We start from the raw sequence: 14,483 nt of genomic DNA, 5'->3' as shown, positions 1-14,483 counted from the left end.
ATTATTAATAGCAACAATTTCCATTTCTACTCTGGTTCTCTACCATATCGGTTGCTATAACAACCGCCTGGCGTAGCAACTCAATCCGCTGCACATGCGCGGAGAGAACATGTCTCGTTACCTATTCCAACCAACTATATGGACAACCATAGTTTTTCCCATTTATATTGTTTAAACTTTAAAAATAATACTAAACTATACAAGTATACGCTTCGTAATGCACGATAGCAATAGTGACGTGACCTGACGTCACCTGCCCCTCCCTCTTGTGGATGTCGAGTGAAAATGGCGGATGGACGTCTCCATGTTAGAGTGTGTTTGCTACACGTTCACTAACTAACACAACACATATGCGGAGGACTACGCAATAAGAGGCCAGATGTCGATGAGTTGTTTTATTGTTCATGTAGAAAAGTTTTTGTGGTTCAGATGAAGTTGATCACCGTAGAACTACTGTAGTTCTCCTCGCGCCGAACGGTCAGTATTTCGCATTTAAGGATCAGTTGCCCACCATGTGGACGCCATAGGCCTACAACGGAAATTGTCACATATTTTTCTATTCAAACATGTAAACTAACGTTAGGCATGTACACACATAGCGTTAACGTTAGCAGGGACCGAAAGACTGGTCTGCTGTCTTATCTATTTAACGCGACGTAATATTGTACATGGGTAGCGTTCACTGGATAGTGGTTGAGAAAGAGGATGATGACCGGTTATTCATCCACGTTTTGTTCCTAAGTAGGGAGCGACCATCGTGTTTTGTTAATTGTGACGTTATTTGTGTACAAATGGCTCCTTTTGACGCTCAATCCCGATGGTCATGCCTAATGATGCGTTGGGGTTGTTGAAAAACAGTGTTACTGTGTGTGCTGTTGCTGATGAATTGCCCACTTTGTGTGTCTGCTGGTTTCTTCTTGAGTTAAACCATCACCGGTCCATCTAATGTGCTTGAAACCTTACCCCCTCTAAAGGCTGTGGGGCAGTTAGGGGGGGGTCCTGGGTTTACTGTTAATATGTGAAGCATACCAAACTGATCTCTAATCTCTCTTTTTAGGGGCACGTGGTGTTGGGAAGGAACCAGTCCAGCATCACACAACAGGCATATAGCTCAAACTTATGTAAGCTGCTCCCACCCGTCTTCAAAGATGTCTGACTTACTGATTAGAGCGTTCAGGGCCCAGCTGACCACAAGCATGGACTCGGTTCTGAGGAGAGCAATGTTTGAAATAATGATAATCTTCGAGAGGAGTCTCCATGACCATCAAATGGAGCTGGCACAGAAAGGAGAAGAGGTTGCTCAACTTAAAATAAAGTTGCAGGGAGCGGAGGTTAGGCTGACCGAAATTCAGCGTGAAGGCAACAGAGAAACGGAGATGAAGAAACGCCAGCCTGAAGATGTCCCGAGCGGCCCTGAACCAACTTCTGATGTTCCTGAGATTGATTTTGAATGTACGGTGAATCAATTGATGTAATATGCTGCATGTCAAGAAAATGGTCTGACTAAATGTAGTTAAGAGCAACATCATAGAAAGAAACAGAAACCAGTTTCCGTTGCAAGTTTATGTGAGGCTAGCACACATAAACTTTACGCAGGTAAATGTCAAATAATTCCCAATATTCCATGTCTTATAGCTTCACCCTGTCTGAATGTTTGTTTGTTTGTTTGTCCAGTACCTGATGACTGGTGTGCTCCCTTGGGCTTCGAGACTGCGGCCAAGCAAGAAGTAGGCTTTTGTCCCAGTGTGAAACTGCGCCCGCTGTCCATTGCCCTCTGGCCTCTTAAGATCATCAAGCAAGAGGTATGTAGCTAAACGGGGAATCCAGATGTGATGACATTTCCGTTTACGGGTTGTGTACCAGCAAAAAAAGTGCTGATAACCATATCATTTACAGTATTTATAGGGGCAGGTTCAAATATTTGTCAATGGGGTCACACTGTTTTGTTGTTGTGTTGATGACAGAGTAATATTACATTACATGGAATACATGGAAGTTTAGAGTGGGTATCGGTCTGCACGAGACAAGATTGCTGGAGAGATGGGCGTAACCGTTAGCGATGAGCCACCAGGTTCCTGGCGACATGTTAAAAGCCAATTGAAATGCTCTTATTCTTTAATCTTGCCATTAAAGGTTTAAGGGGATTGTGCTTCCAATAAGTCTTGTGTGCAGAGCCTCTGGTAAATATTGGATACACATCCAGTATATGCCGGAGGAGTCGGCACCGATCCAGTCATTATTTTGCTTTTCATCAGCTGTACTGGGTTTATAAGGAGCTACAATAGACACTTTGTATTTAGACAAAGTTATTTAAAATCTCAAGATTAAAACTTCATCTCACTTCTTATTGCCGATGCATACTCAGCTCTGCATGTACCTATCCTCTTCATACTTTGTATTGCTAACCACTAAAGATAATACTGGAGAAGACAAACTACTTTGGGTTATTTATTTCAGGTTGTTAAGCACAACATTGAGTCCCACCAGCAAAAAAAGGGTCTCAGGAGATCCATGAGAGGTGAGTTTCCCCTTTTTAATTTATTATTTCACTTTATTAGCCAGACACTTCCTCTGGATAATCCACAAAACACACCGGAAAAAGTTTATAATGGGACCTTCTCACTAGAAATGTTTTTCTAGTCGAACTGTTCGGGGTTGCCAGTGGATTACCCAGGACACAGGTGGTGATATAAAGTACTTGCTTTTTTACCAATATGTTGAGGAGCAGACAAGCACACTGTCTGTACCTGCAGTTTAAAATTGTTTGTGCACTCGGGGTTAGATATGCACGCTGTGCCTGGCTGACACCACAGTATCTTCCTTGAGAACTTTTGGATTTGCACAATGTACACGTGGTTAAACATTGATGACACAAGCAGGGGTGATAGTAGGCCCGTGCAGTCCGATATTCTGCTTTTCACTTGGTCAAGAAAATTGGCTATGTTTATATTTCACAGGTTCTTCATTAAACGAGAGGCGCACAGAAAAGGAACAAGTAACTCGACGCCCACCGCTGAGAAACGACATGAAGAAATTAATCCGGGACATCAAACAAGAATATATTGACCCGACAGACGGTGCAGGTCCGAGAAGAAGTGTGAGACATGTGACAGGAAAAGAGCAAGGCAGTACGATGAAGCGCAAAAGAGGAGGAGGCGGGATCACAGCAGCTGAGGCTGAAGACAAGGCGGCCGAGAAAAGTGACAGTGAAAAAAGGTACGGCTGCAAGTTTTGTAAGAAGGACTTTGATACAATATTTGGCCGAGATGTGCATGTACGCTCTCACAAGAAGTGCAAAGGTTGCAGAAAGGAGTTCCCTTTTCCAAGTGCTCTTGACTATCATCAAGTAACTTGCAGAAAACTGAAGAAACTGTTGGCAATAAAAGCTCAGTCCGCTAACCCTCCAAAACCCCAGTCCAGTGATGAAGAAACCCTGACTGCATTGGGCAAAAAGGGGATTGTTAAGAAGGAAAGCACATCCTCCTCTAACGACTACAGTAAAGCATCTATCAACAAAGATAGGCCAGCCAACAAGCAATGTGAACATTGCAGCAAGGTGTTTCGCAGCAAATGGATGCTGAAACAACATGAGCGTGTTCATACTGGTGAGAGGCCGTTCCTTTGCAGCGCGTGCCCAATGAAATTCCGCATTAATCAGGCCCTCAAAAAGCACATTTTGAGGATGCACAAAGACCAGACCAATATCAGTGAGACGAATGAAAACCATGCAAGGATCAAGCCTTCAGAGGAGCCTGGAGATGGCGCTCAGGATGTGACGACTCCAAGGGAAGACACAAGTGTAACGACCAAGCACAGCAAAGTGAAGAGAGCTTGCAATCCAGATCCGGGGCAGAGTTCAAAATGGAAAACCATGGGGACGCGCTGCCCTGACGGTTTTGTCTGCGCGGTGTGCCACAAGGTCTCTAAAAACAAATACCTTTTGATTGAACACTTTCGCACCCACACAGGTGAGAAGCCCCTGAAATGTGACCAGTGTTCTGCAGTGTTTCGTTCTCGTGGGCAGCTGAGCATGCACAAGAAAAGTTGTTCTAGTCCTCTCAAGGTGATCCAGTGTGGGATGTGTGAAAAGAAATTTTTCTCTCGAACAAATTACATGAACCACATGTCAAATGTTCACAAAGATCAGCCAAATTGCTGTAATTTTTGTGGAAAAGACTTCCTGACAAAAGGTCGCCTGAGGAACCACTTGGAGCTTTACCATAAGTAAGCAAGTGTACAGTTGGGACCACTTGCCTGTGGACATTGAAAAACTGGACGTTGTTGTTTAAGCTCTGGCTGGTTGATGAAGGCGTTTCCCCCCACACTCTTAACCCTTTTTAGGTCTTGTTTTTTTTTTCTTCTTCCTTTTGAGATGTTTTAATATGATAATTACAGAAACCACCTCAGTATTTCCCCATCTATTTTAAACAGTACTGCAAAACCAGTAGTGGGGAAAAAGGGTGTGTATTTCAGAACAAGTTGTGTAAATGCTCCACTGCTTTACAGTAGACTGGACTTTGACCTACAGTATTGGCCGCGATGGTCTAAACTAAAGCCTCGGTAGAAGCTGTATGACTACCTTTTAATAATCTGTTCTCTCACATTACACAGCATATCCCTGAATCCACCAACCTTGTATTTACTGAAGGTAAATGTGAAGGATGTCTTACATTCAAAATGATTGTTATTTCGGCGGATGCTTGAGTTCTTAAAAAAGCCAACACATATTTTACAGTTTCAGCTATTTCAATGGTTGTTTTATTGAATGGAGTGTGTTGGTTCTACACATGTATCCACATGGGATTAAATAACAACCCTACTGCTCTTTAATACAGGTAATAACGTGTAATTGTGTTGCTAGTTAGACATTGTTGACAAATAAAATTCCTATTTTATACTTTGTCGTGCCGATTTTTATTGAGTAATATTAATGATGGAGTTTGTTCTTCTTTATTTCTGCTAACATTCATTTTCCACCTCTGAATGTCCATCTTTTCAACGCCACACATCTATTCTGGATCTCCATTGATTCCTGCGGCATCCGAATCCCGCATCATTCTTATCGCGAGACTTGGAACTCTCGTATCATTACAGACGTCAACCTGCTAGCTGGACAACGAGCCGCCGCATCTGTGAACGTGACTAAAGTCCTTTCATGGATCAAATGTCAGCCACCAGCGGCCCGCCGAGAGACATCCCGACCCGCGTGTCTGGTGGTCGCCATTGCACACACAGTTGGCTCCAGGGCTCCGCTTCGCTGGCTCCCTAGTTGACACGTTAGCTTCTAAAACTAGCTAACAACATGTATTGTCGCTAGCTAGAAGTTGACACTGTTTATATTCTTAAACTATGCAAACTGACTGCATTGCCTTGGCATCATAGCTTTATAGTATTTTACAAACATTACAGTGAGATTGTTTAATCAAAACAAACTGCTGTTATATATAACCTAGTTATATCTATTGGAGATGGCCTAGCTACTTGACATGGCAACACCGCATGGCAGCCTATAGATGTAAGGGCAGAGGAGTGGACAGTGGTCACGTTGGCGTCCTCGCCCCTCAACCGTCTCCAGAGGACAACCGTAGGCTCTTCAAAACATTATCACCGAAACAAAAGACGATGGAGTCCGCGAGAAGCGCCTTCCACGCCCAGCTGGCCGCCGTCATGGACTCGCTGCTGGCGGCCGCCGTGTGCGAGATCGCCAAGGTCTTCGAGGGCAGCTTGTGTGAACAGCAGGCGGAGCTGAAGCAGAGGACGGAGGAGATCTTCGTCCTCCGAGGCAAGCTGGAGAAAGTGGAGAGGAGGCACAGGGCGAAGGGGGAAGGGAGCGAGGAAGGGGAGATGTCGTCCGGACACAGGGAGGGCGGTTTGAGGCAGCAGACCCTGGCAGCATCAGGTAATACAGCTCACCTGTTGATACTTATCATGAGTTCATTTCATGGAGGACTTTGGTCAGAGAGTATAACAAAATGAACATGTAGTCCAGGTCAAATTTGTATTTCGTTTCTGAATGCGTTGTCACTTATGTAGTTCATTCTGTACACATGGCATCTGTTGCTCTTCTGTCCTATCATGACTAGGCTACTATCCTCGCACCAGAGGCTTTACTAATCTGCTTTTTTTCTTGCACAGGGTTGAATGGGGGAAAGGAAATGTCTTCTCATCTGAACCCAGAGGGAGGACTCAGTAGCCAGAGCCTCAGTGGGCTGAAAGAAGAGGTCACCAGCCAACATGGCACTTCAGTAAAACACGAGGTCAGACCCTGCCATCTATGTTTCAAACGTTGATTAGAAACTGTCCAATAAGAACTGAAATAATAAAGCATTTATTATTTCGGAGAATCCAGTTATAGTAGTAACTACCCTTTTGTCTCTACAGCGTGCTGGATCTCGACCTTCTCTTGGGTCTGTCGCAGCCCAAGTCCCAGACAGAAGCGTCGCTGCTGGGGACCAGAGGCCGATCGGTACCCTGTCTGGTACACAAGCCAAGGTCAAATGTATGAAGTCACAATATTATACTCCTGCTATTGACTAGTTAGCCTTTTCGATACTAGAGCAAGATGGCCTTGCACCTCTTATGAGTGCAAGGTTATTGTGAGACTACGGTAGATGGACCTCAAACCCTCTAGAGCTCCCAGCTCCCCTGGAAGAACATGTTTTACCTTTTTAAATTCATCAAGCTGGCAAAATTGAGTGAAAAATTAAGAGGCTAGATCTATGAAGAATTTTGTGCACTTAAATGTTGTGATCTTGTTCTAGCAATAGGGGCAATGTACATTTAGGCTACTCAAGTACGATACTTAAGTATAATTTTTGAGATACTTGTATTTCCATTTCATATAACTTAATACTTCTAGTTTACTACATCTGTTTCTTTTCACACACATGTCTCTGCAGCGTCTCATTGGGATCAGGACGGTGCTGACCACAGACCTCTCCAGGATCAAGCCTCCACCCCTTTTCTCTCAATCTCCCAGAGCGGACGTTGCTCCCCCAGGCCTGACCCAAGCCTAGCTCAACCAGGGGAGTGGTTACCGGGGTTAAACGGCGCACAAGATGGGGTGTCTGGTCTGGAGAACCTGCAGCCGGATGGCACCAGCTGCTCTGGTCCGGCTAGCAGCAGCACTGGCACCGACACACCCTGCTTCCGACCAGGTTTTGCCTCCGACGAGACCAGCAACGAAGACGATGACGGCTCCTTCCCTTTCCTGGACCAGGAGCCTGAAAACCACAACGCCAATCAGAACTCGGTGCAGGGCCAGGGAGGGGAGCAGAGGGGGGCTCGGGAGGTTCAACCCCAAGCCCCCTCTGGAGAATCACCATGGAGACCCAGAGATGACAGGGGTGGCAGAGGCCCCATCAATCACACACGGCGGCTCACTACCTTGGGCAATCGAGACCCTCTTCGACCACAGTCCAACTCACAGCTGCTCACGCTGCGACACGCAAACACGCTGAGCCACCCTCCGGCTCCCGGCGGAGGGAGTGGCCGACCTTACACCTGCCCGTACTGCACCAAGTGTTTCACCTACCCCTCCCACCAGCGCAGACACCTGTTACGCCACACAGGAGTCCGACTGCATCCATGTCAGTTTTGTGACAAGAGCTTCCTCACTCCCTCCGAGCTCACTGTGCACACCCGCACGCACACGGGGGAGCGGCCTTTCGGCTGCGCTCAGTGTGGTAAACGTTTTGCCCGGAGCGGCAACTTGAGAGCTCACCAGCGGGATGTGCACATGGGGAAGAGGCCCTTTGCCTGCACAGAGTGCGGGAAGAGATTTGCCCACAGGGGGAACCTGAGGGTGCACAATCACAGAGTCCATCAAGGAGATCCCTACTACACGGATGAACAGCCGGAGCCCGACATAGGCCCCAATCCCATTTGAAAGGTTTGAAAAAGTAATAGCTCTGCACTTTAATTTTGTTTGCAAAATAAACCTTAGGAAACCGTAACTTATTTCTGAACACTTGACATGTTTTTGTTTTGTTTGTTTGTTTGCTTTTTAAATTTTATACGGGGAAACTTTAAGATTAACCATCATCAAATGTTATAAAAAGTTAATACGAATTTTATTTAAGTGTCTTAATTCAATGTCAGAATTTTAAGTCCCACTTAAGCTTTGTATTAACTGTATTGTAAATGACTGGTCAGAATTATCCATAAATGAGAGATATTAACTAATGTATTGAAAATAACCTTTCCCTCGGATGACTTTATCCTCCAATAATGTTGTTCCCAATCATCCAAAGTCACTGAACATATCTGAGACCCTTTTCATTACTTGAAGTGAAAGAACAACAAAATAATGTTTTTCTTAAATCCAATAAAGTCCAGTTGGTATTATTTTTAGACGTGGCATGCGCAGGAGGTTGGATAGCACGTCTCTTCCTTCAAAGTTATGCTTATGTGCTGCCCAGCTCCTCAAACTTGCTATTTGAAAAATAGAAACATGTTATTGCAACTAGTACATAACCGTGTTGTTGAAAAGGAACTGTGTATTTTTTCCTAATTCTGTTTTTGCAAGATACAATTCAATAATATACACAAAAAATAAATAGTTTTCAGTCAATACATTGTTCAGTACGGTTGGACATTGTTGCACCGTTCTTTGCCAGACACCAGGGGGCGCTGTCAACACACAAGATATAATAGGATTCGGACATCAGCAAGTTGAACCATGTGCCCAAGTTGCAGATCTTTTCCCTGATGCTTGCACTGCCAAGCCACATCTCTCATGTGCTGATAAGGCAACATCTAAATGAGTATTTGAGTTGCTGTGCAAAACCTAATTTCTCTCCCTGCAGTGTGTGTGTGTGTGTGTGTGCGTGAGCAGTCATGAGCAGTTTTTTGACTTTATAGCAATCTCTTTTTCCATTATCAAGACATTTTCACCGCAGTCCCTTTTTGTTAAAGGATAGCTTCACATTCCTTTAAGGTTGTCATATAACACTTTTCTCATGCCCTCAGGTATGACAAGTCAACAGTGCCTGCAGATGTTCCTCAACATCAGCCCTGAAAACATTCTGTCCTAATGTTATTTAATTTAAATGAGGTACAAAAATCATCCATTCAGCTAATGTTATTCAGCTTTGGTATCTACCATAGTTACAGTGTCATATTTGTGTTTCCACCACATAGACGGTGTTTCCTCTGAGCTGCAGCAGGCGGATAGCAACACAACCGATACATGTCATACTCAAAACACTAACGAGATCGATAGATAGATACCTGCTTGATTTATTGTCTCAGGACCCTGAAGCCTCATATAGCTCCAACTGAGGTGTGGTTTCCTGCTGTGTCACTTTCCACAAAGGCCTTGAGAATGGATGTGCCGAGGTTGATGAGACATGTTGTCCCTGTCTCTCACTTTCCCTTTCACACGCACACTCAGCTGCTGGGAGAGGCTTGGCTGAGCCGTGGCCATGGATTCGCCAGGCTGCTGAGCCCTTGGTTCGCTCATTGAAAGAGGACATTCAGTGACCCCCTCTGGTTACCGCCCCTCCCCCAAAGGTCACCTGTGTCTGTCTCCCTCTCTGGGCACACAGTTATAAAAATGAAATCGTTTTTTAAGGAATGCACAACCAAAGACCAACCCTACACTGGTTCTGGGAGTGGGCGCATGTCTTAGGTATAGAGTTGTATGTTTATGGATTCGTGGGTCAGATCAGGGCAATGTGTGTATGTGAGTGAACTGCTGTTAATGTGGGAGAATTGAATCCCCACCAACTAAAGCTGGATGCTCTTACATACCATTAGGGGAATACACTGTAAGCACTGTATTTATGTGCAGTTGAAAGCCTCTGGTCAGATAGAAACCAAAATCTATATGCAGATGTGGGTCTCAAAATATGTCTATGTGTATTCATAGGCAGGCAGAGGTCACATAAGCTTTGCAGTGTTTTCTGTTTGCAGTGTTGGGTGATTTTGTGTAATCTCCTTTCTGCACTAAGCAGCTTTTCCCCAGGGAGGGGGGGGGCAAATGAACAGTTGACCATGTTGGAAGGACAGCACACGACAGTGCTTCACATGTATGTGTTAAAAAGGACGATCGATGTAGATATTATATATATTCACCCATTCAAACAAAGTTTCTGGAATTTACTCACATTTTCTCTTCATCTTCTGAGTTTAATGGCTCCATTGTGATTTATGATGGTATAAATTCGACCTTTCTGATTGTTTTCACAGTCGGCATGTAATAATAATATATCCCTGAGGGATATCCACGTCCTAGTCAGTGTTTATCACCAGGCCACAGTGGTATTCCGTTTTCCAGCCGGGATCAGGCTGTAATATGCTCTTTACCTTTTATGTCCCCATGCTTCAGTCTATTTTTCTAACCCCCGAGGCTGATGCTTTAATTTGCCAGAAAAAACACACTTTCAACCTCCTGCCATTTCCTTGCCCTCAGCCCACAGAGTGATTCCATCACCATCCCGTAATCCTCCCTGAGTTAAATTACTCCCCTGACAACCCAGTCACTGCACCCTCCTCCCCAAACATGTCATATACAGATGTATAATAAGAGAGGAAATATTTCCCCAACTCAGCTGGAGATGTTTGTGTATGTGAAGAACCAAGCAAATCAGTTTATTTGTACATGTGTACACCTCTCTGCCTTTTCCATTTCCAATCATGCTTCAGTGTGTGTTTTCATGCATGTTTTGTGTGTGTGTGTGTGTGTACACAAAGATCCATGGGGACTTGTGTCACTGTGGGGATAAAAAATGAGGTCCCACCGGTGACACTGTCACGAGCTTCAAAACAGTAAGTGCATTTTTTTCACAAAAGAATGCATTTTCCAAAAAAAACATTTTTTATGAATGCCTAAATTCAGAAAACAGATGTATCCAGCAGATTAAGTGATTTAAGAACCTGCCATATGGTCGACTATTACAGAGAGAGATGAAGGAACGTGTCACGCAGTGCAACAATGTGGCTCCTTGATGGCTCCAAAAATGACTGTAAATAAAAATAACTCTAATCCCAGAAAAGATTGTAATGACCTCTCAATGATTATTTATTACATTACAGTTGTACTGTTGTGGTATTGGTTTGTTAATTTTCATGTTAAACATATTGTGTCTATTTTTTATTTAATTGAGAGAGATGGATAGATGAATTTATGAAATTCTCTGGTTGCAGCATTTCATCTTTGTTATCGTTGAAAGATCTGAGATGCTCAATAGGACACAGAATATATGTTGTGAGGTCAACCGGATCATATCCCCAAACTGGTTAAGATGTTGTGGAGGTCCAGATGCTCACTGCGTGCGTGAGAGAGAGATCATAAAATGTAAAACGTTCAATGAAATAAGGAACATTTATTTTGACTCATTCAATTTAACTGAATTAAATTGAATTGTGAGAGATGGCTGGATCATATCCCCAACTGGTAAAACATGTTGTGGAGGTGCACATGCTCACTGTGTGCGTGTGTGTGTGTGTGTGTTTGTGTGTGTGTCGGGGCTATAAAGGGTTTTGTGTCGCCCCAAGGCTGCTCATAATCTACCCAGTCCCACCACTCCCCAAGGGCTGTGGTTTCATACGGGTTGCCATTACTGTAGTGAAACCCCCCTTTAGGGGATTACAGTGCTGTCTCCCGCTCAAGGCTCTGCGTTGATCCATCGTCTGCTGACTGTATTTAAGCACTCGCTTAATGTGCTAATAGTGTTAGACTAGGGAGATGCTGCTGAGCTTTAAACTTTCATCTTCCAAAAGCTCTTTGTCTGTTAAAATGCTGATTTTATGGCTGCCCACTTAAGTCCACTGGTAATCAGTCACAATCACAAAATATGAAGGGAGGTTCTGGATGTAGTTGTGACATGATAGCAAGGGCTTTTTGTCAAAGACGCTGAGGGGATTGTTTCACTCTCATGTTACGCATACAGATGAGTGCAGGAATAACTTTCCTACTCAGACAGTGGGCTGTGTGTGTGTGTGTGTGTGTGTGTGTGTGTGTGTGTCTCCCCCGAGGCACTGATGAGAAGTCACTGGGCCACGGTTACAGGGTCGAATCTCCCGGGCTGTTCCTCTTCACGTTTTGGGGGTCACAGAGCGTGATGTAAAGCTGGAGTGGGAGTACATTATCTTTCTCCTTCAGAGTTTCCTGGGTTCTCCAAGTGTGTGTCTGCACATGTCTGCACGGATGAGAGTGTGTTCTCCACAGGCTGCTCTTCGGTTGCTAAGCAACCCTGTGTCTGCACATTGGAGTGGGGGTGGGAAGGAGGAGAAGCACCAGGTCAACAGAGACAGACACTCGCAAGCATTGCTGCATCTGATTGGACACATCGGTGCCCCTGATGAATGATGCTGATCATTATCGCGTTGACCGGATAGAGGCCTTAATTGTGTTTGGGTCGCCCCCCCCCCCCCCCCCCCCCCCTCTCTCTCTACAAAAGCCCATTCCCTGTATCAGAAGATGAGCCTGAGAGTCTACTTGTTATCCGGAAGAGGGAGAGATGGAATGCCCAATGTTACATTTATTTTTGGTCTCATGTTTTTAACATCCAATTTATATAAAACAATCATTATATATTCCCTTATTACTCTCATAAACAATCAGCTGTGATGAAGCGAACCGTATTCGCCAACAAATCAGATTCTCAAAATAATTTATCTTCAGACAAAATTAACGTGGGTTGAATTCGGAGATGGTGGGCGATCGGGCTCCACTGTCACCAAGGTAACGGGACCAGTCCAGGGCCGAGCCTTCACGGCTGAATGGCAGACAGAAATGAGTCCGGTCTCACAGACCCGCAGGGTCCGTCTCGTCAGGTTAACAAGGACAAGCCAAAGTGGATTTACTGTTCCTGGAAAAACCTGCCCCATGCAGGTCGGTCCTGTCTACGGTCATTACGACGATGAGGAGGATATTCATTGGGAGGACAGTTAGGGAGGATGATGCGGGTGTGAGGTTGTAGTTAATGTAACTTCCTGTGCCTCTCTTCTCCAAGATTAAATCTTTTTCTACGATACAAATAGGATGTCAGGCCTCCATTGGAATATGAATGGATTTTAAAATGTTGTGCAATTTCTTGATGTCTTTTGATCACTTAATGTACTCAATAGAATTTCTATGTTCTGCAAACTCTTCAGGGAGTATTTTCATCTTACATGAATAGGAATTTTAAAAACGTGGGCTCAATCTAAAGGGTTGTTGCACCTAAATAGAAAAAACCTCCTGCCACCTACATACAACGGGCTATTTTCTCTTTGTGAAAAAGCCCGTAAAAGTAGTGTTTGCTTCTGTCCCACATCCGATCATGAACCCCCGTTGTTCATGCTGTGACGTTACAGGTTACCTGCCAGCACCAAACTCTCAGGCACAGCTGGTCAGAGAAGGTTGAACATTAAAAAAACTAAAGCGGAAAATATGTGTATTTTCATCGGTTGGTGGAGGACAAGCCAAAAGTGAATGGTCAGTGAATATTGAACATAACATATCTTAATGTGGCTGAACATTTAACGAGAGTTAATAGGTAAGCTCAGCTATATCGCAATGCAAATGGTTAAATGTGTCATGACTGTTTTGGAGCGAGCTGTTCTGTTCCCAAAATCTACCGAACCTGTCATAGTTGTACTGACATGATTTTATGGCCAGTGTAGATGCTAAATTAACAATAATCAGTGATGTCACAGCAGTGTCTAGTATATGGATTAATCTATAATCAATTGTTAAAACGCAAAAACATTGGCATAAAAATAAAGTGATATAACAGAGAAAACTGCTAATCATAACATAGAAGGTATAACTAGCTAATGTTTGGTATTTGGGCTTGATAAATAGTTATTATTAAATAATCAACTAACCTCTTCACTACACATTTCCATTCTTAATTAAGTGAACAACAAATTGAATAGGAAAATTATAAACTTTATTCAGAACAAACAGGCCTTGAAGATTGTATACAATATCGACATATATCTTTACAGCGTTAGCAAATCTAGTTAAACCAATGGAAGCACATCAACGCATGCCGACAACAATACAGCATGAGTGTTGTCTCTCACCTCTCCCTCGCTGCTTTGGGTTTGGCAAACAGGTCGAATCTCACACTGATGAGACCTTCAGAGAGAGCTAAGCACCAAACCTTATGGGTTTATAGATTTAACCAGAGGGGGCGTTGGTGGCATATGGTTGGGGTGAAGAGGGAGAGACTTGCAGGTAGCACAATAGCTGGGAAACAGTGGGTGGGCTTAGGATGTTAGGCTGGCAGGGGGCAGTTAGAAGGGCAGATATGGCAGTGGAGCATCGCCCGTCGTTGGTTGGTGGGTGGGGGAGGGCCATGCTGGCGGTCTTGGAGTAAGTCAGATAAACAGCTCTTCTTGTTCCCTACTGTGTGTGTGTGTGTGTGTGTGTGTTGGGGGGGGGGGGGGGGGGTAGTGACAGTTGGTGCCAGCACCAGTGATGGCACCAACTGTCACTGGCAGCCCCTCACTCCGCCACCACGCTGACGGAAGCCTGTGTGCCTTCGTGT

At 44.3% G+C, this 14,483-nt stretch overlaps 1 protein-coding gene across 3 annotated transcripts; it reads left to right on the top strand.

Moving 5' to 3' along the window:
• Nucleotides 1–229: 229 nt before the first annotated feature.
• Nucleotides 230–8,888, top strand: LOC130210239 (zinc finger protein 878-like). 3 transcript variants are annotated; one of them, XM_056440270.1, is made up of 8 exons: nucleotides 230–477; nucleotides 1,058–1,452; nucleotides 1,675–1,802; nucleotides 2,458–2,518; nucleotides 2,958–5,899; nucleotides 6,136–6,257; nucleotides 6,382–6,499; nucleotides 6,900–8,888. In XM_056440270.1, the coding sequence occupies exons 5-8, from the start codon at nucleotides 5,500–5,502 to the stop codon at nucleotides 7,886–7,888; spliced, it is 1,629 nt and encodes a 542-aa protein (XP_056296245.1). In that variant the 5' UTR covers nucleotides 230–477; nucleotides 1,058–1,452; nucleotides 1,675–1,802; nucleotides 2,458–2,518; nucleotides 2,958–5,499; the 3' UTR covers nucleotides 7,889–8,888. The 3 variants fall into 3 exon arrangements, with proteins under 3 accessions (XP_056296245.1, XP_056296246.1, XP_056296244.1); XM_056440271.1 differs by having other exon boundaries at nucleotides 231–477; nucleotides 1,058–1,121; XM_056440269.1 differs by lacking the exons at nucleotides 6,136–6,257; nucleotides 6,382–6,499; nucleotides 6,900–8,888 and having other exon boundaries at nucleotides 249–477; nucleotides 2,958–4,897.
• Nucleotides 8,889–14,483: the final 5,595 nt, after the last annotated feature.

This window comes from Pseudoliparis swirei, chromosome 19 (assembly GCF_029220125.1).
Source record: "Pseudoliparis swirei isolate HS2019 ecotype Mariana Trench chromosome 19, NWPU_hadal_v1, whole genome shotgun sequence".
Lineage (NCBI taxonomy): Eukaryota > Metazoa > Chordata > Actinopteri > Perciformes > Liparidae > Pseudoliparis > Pseudoliparis swirei.
This window is presented reverse-complemented; position numbering and strand designations above follow the sequence as displayed.

What these genes read in the sequence shown, in the direction of transcription:
- LOC130210239 (XM_056440269.1), top strand. Translation starts at nt 1,149, where the DNA reads ATGTCTGACTTACTGATTAGAGCGTTCAGGGCCCAGCTGACCACAAGC. An exon ending in TTAAGATCATCAAGCAAGAG is followed by an intron (nt 1,803 to 2,457) that starts GTATGTAGCTAA and finishes TATTTATTTCAG; the next exon opens with GTTGTTAAGCACAACATTGA. An exon ending in TCTCAGGAGATCCATGAGAG is followed by an intron (nt 2,519 to 2,957) that starts GTGAGTTTCCCC and finishes TATATTTCACAG; the next exon opens with GTTCTTCATTAAACGAGAGG.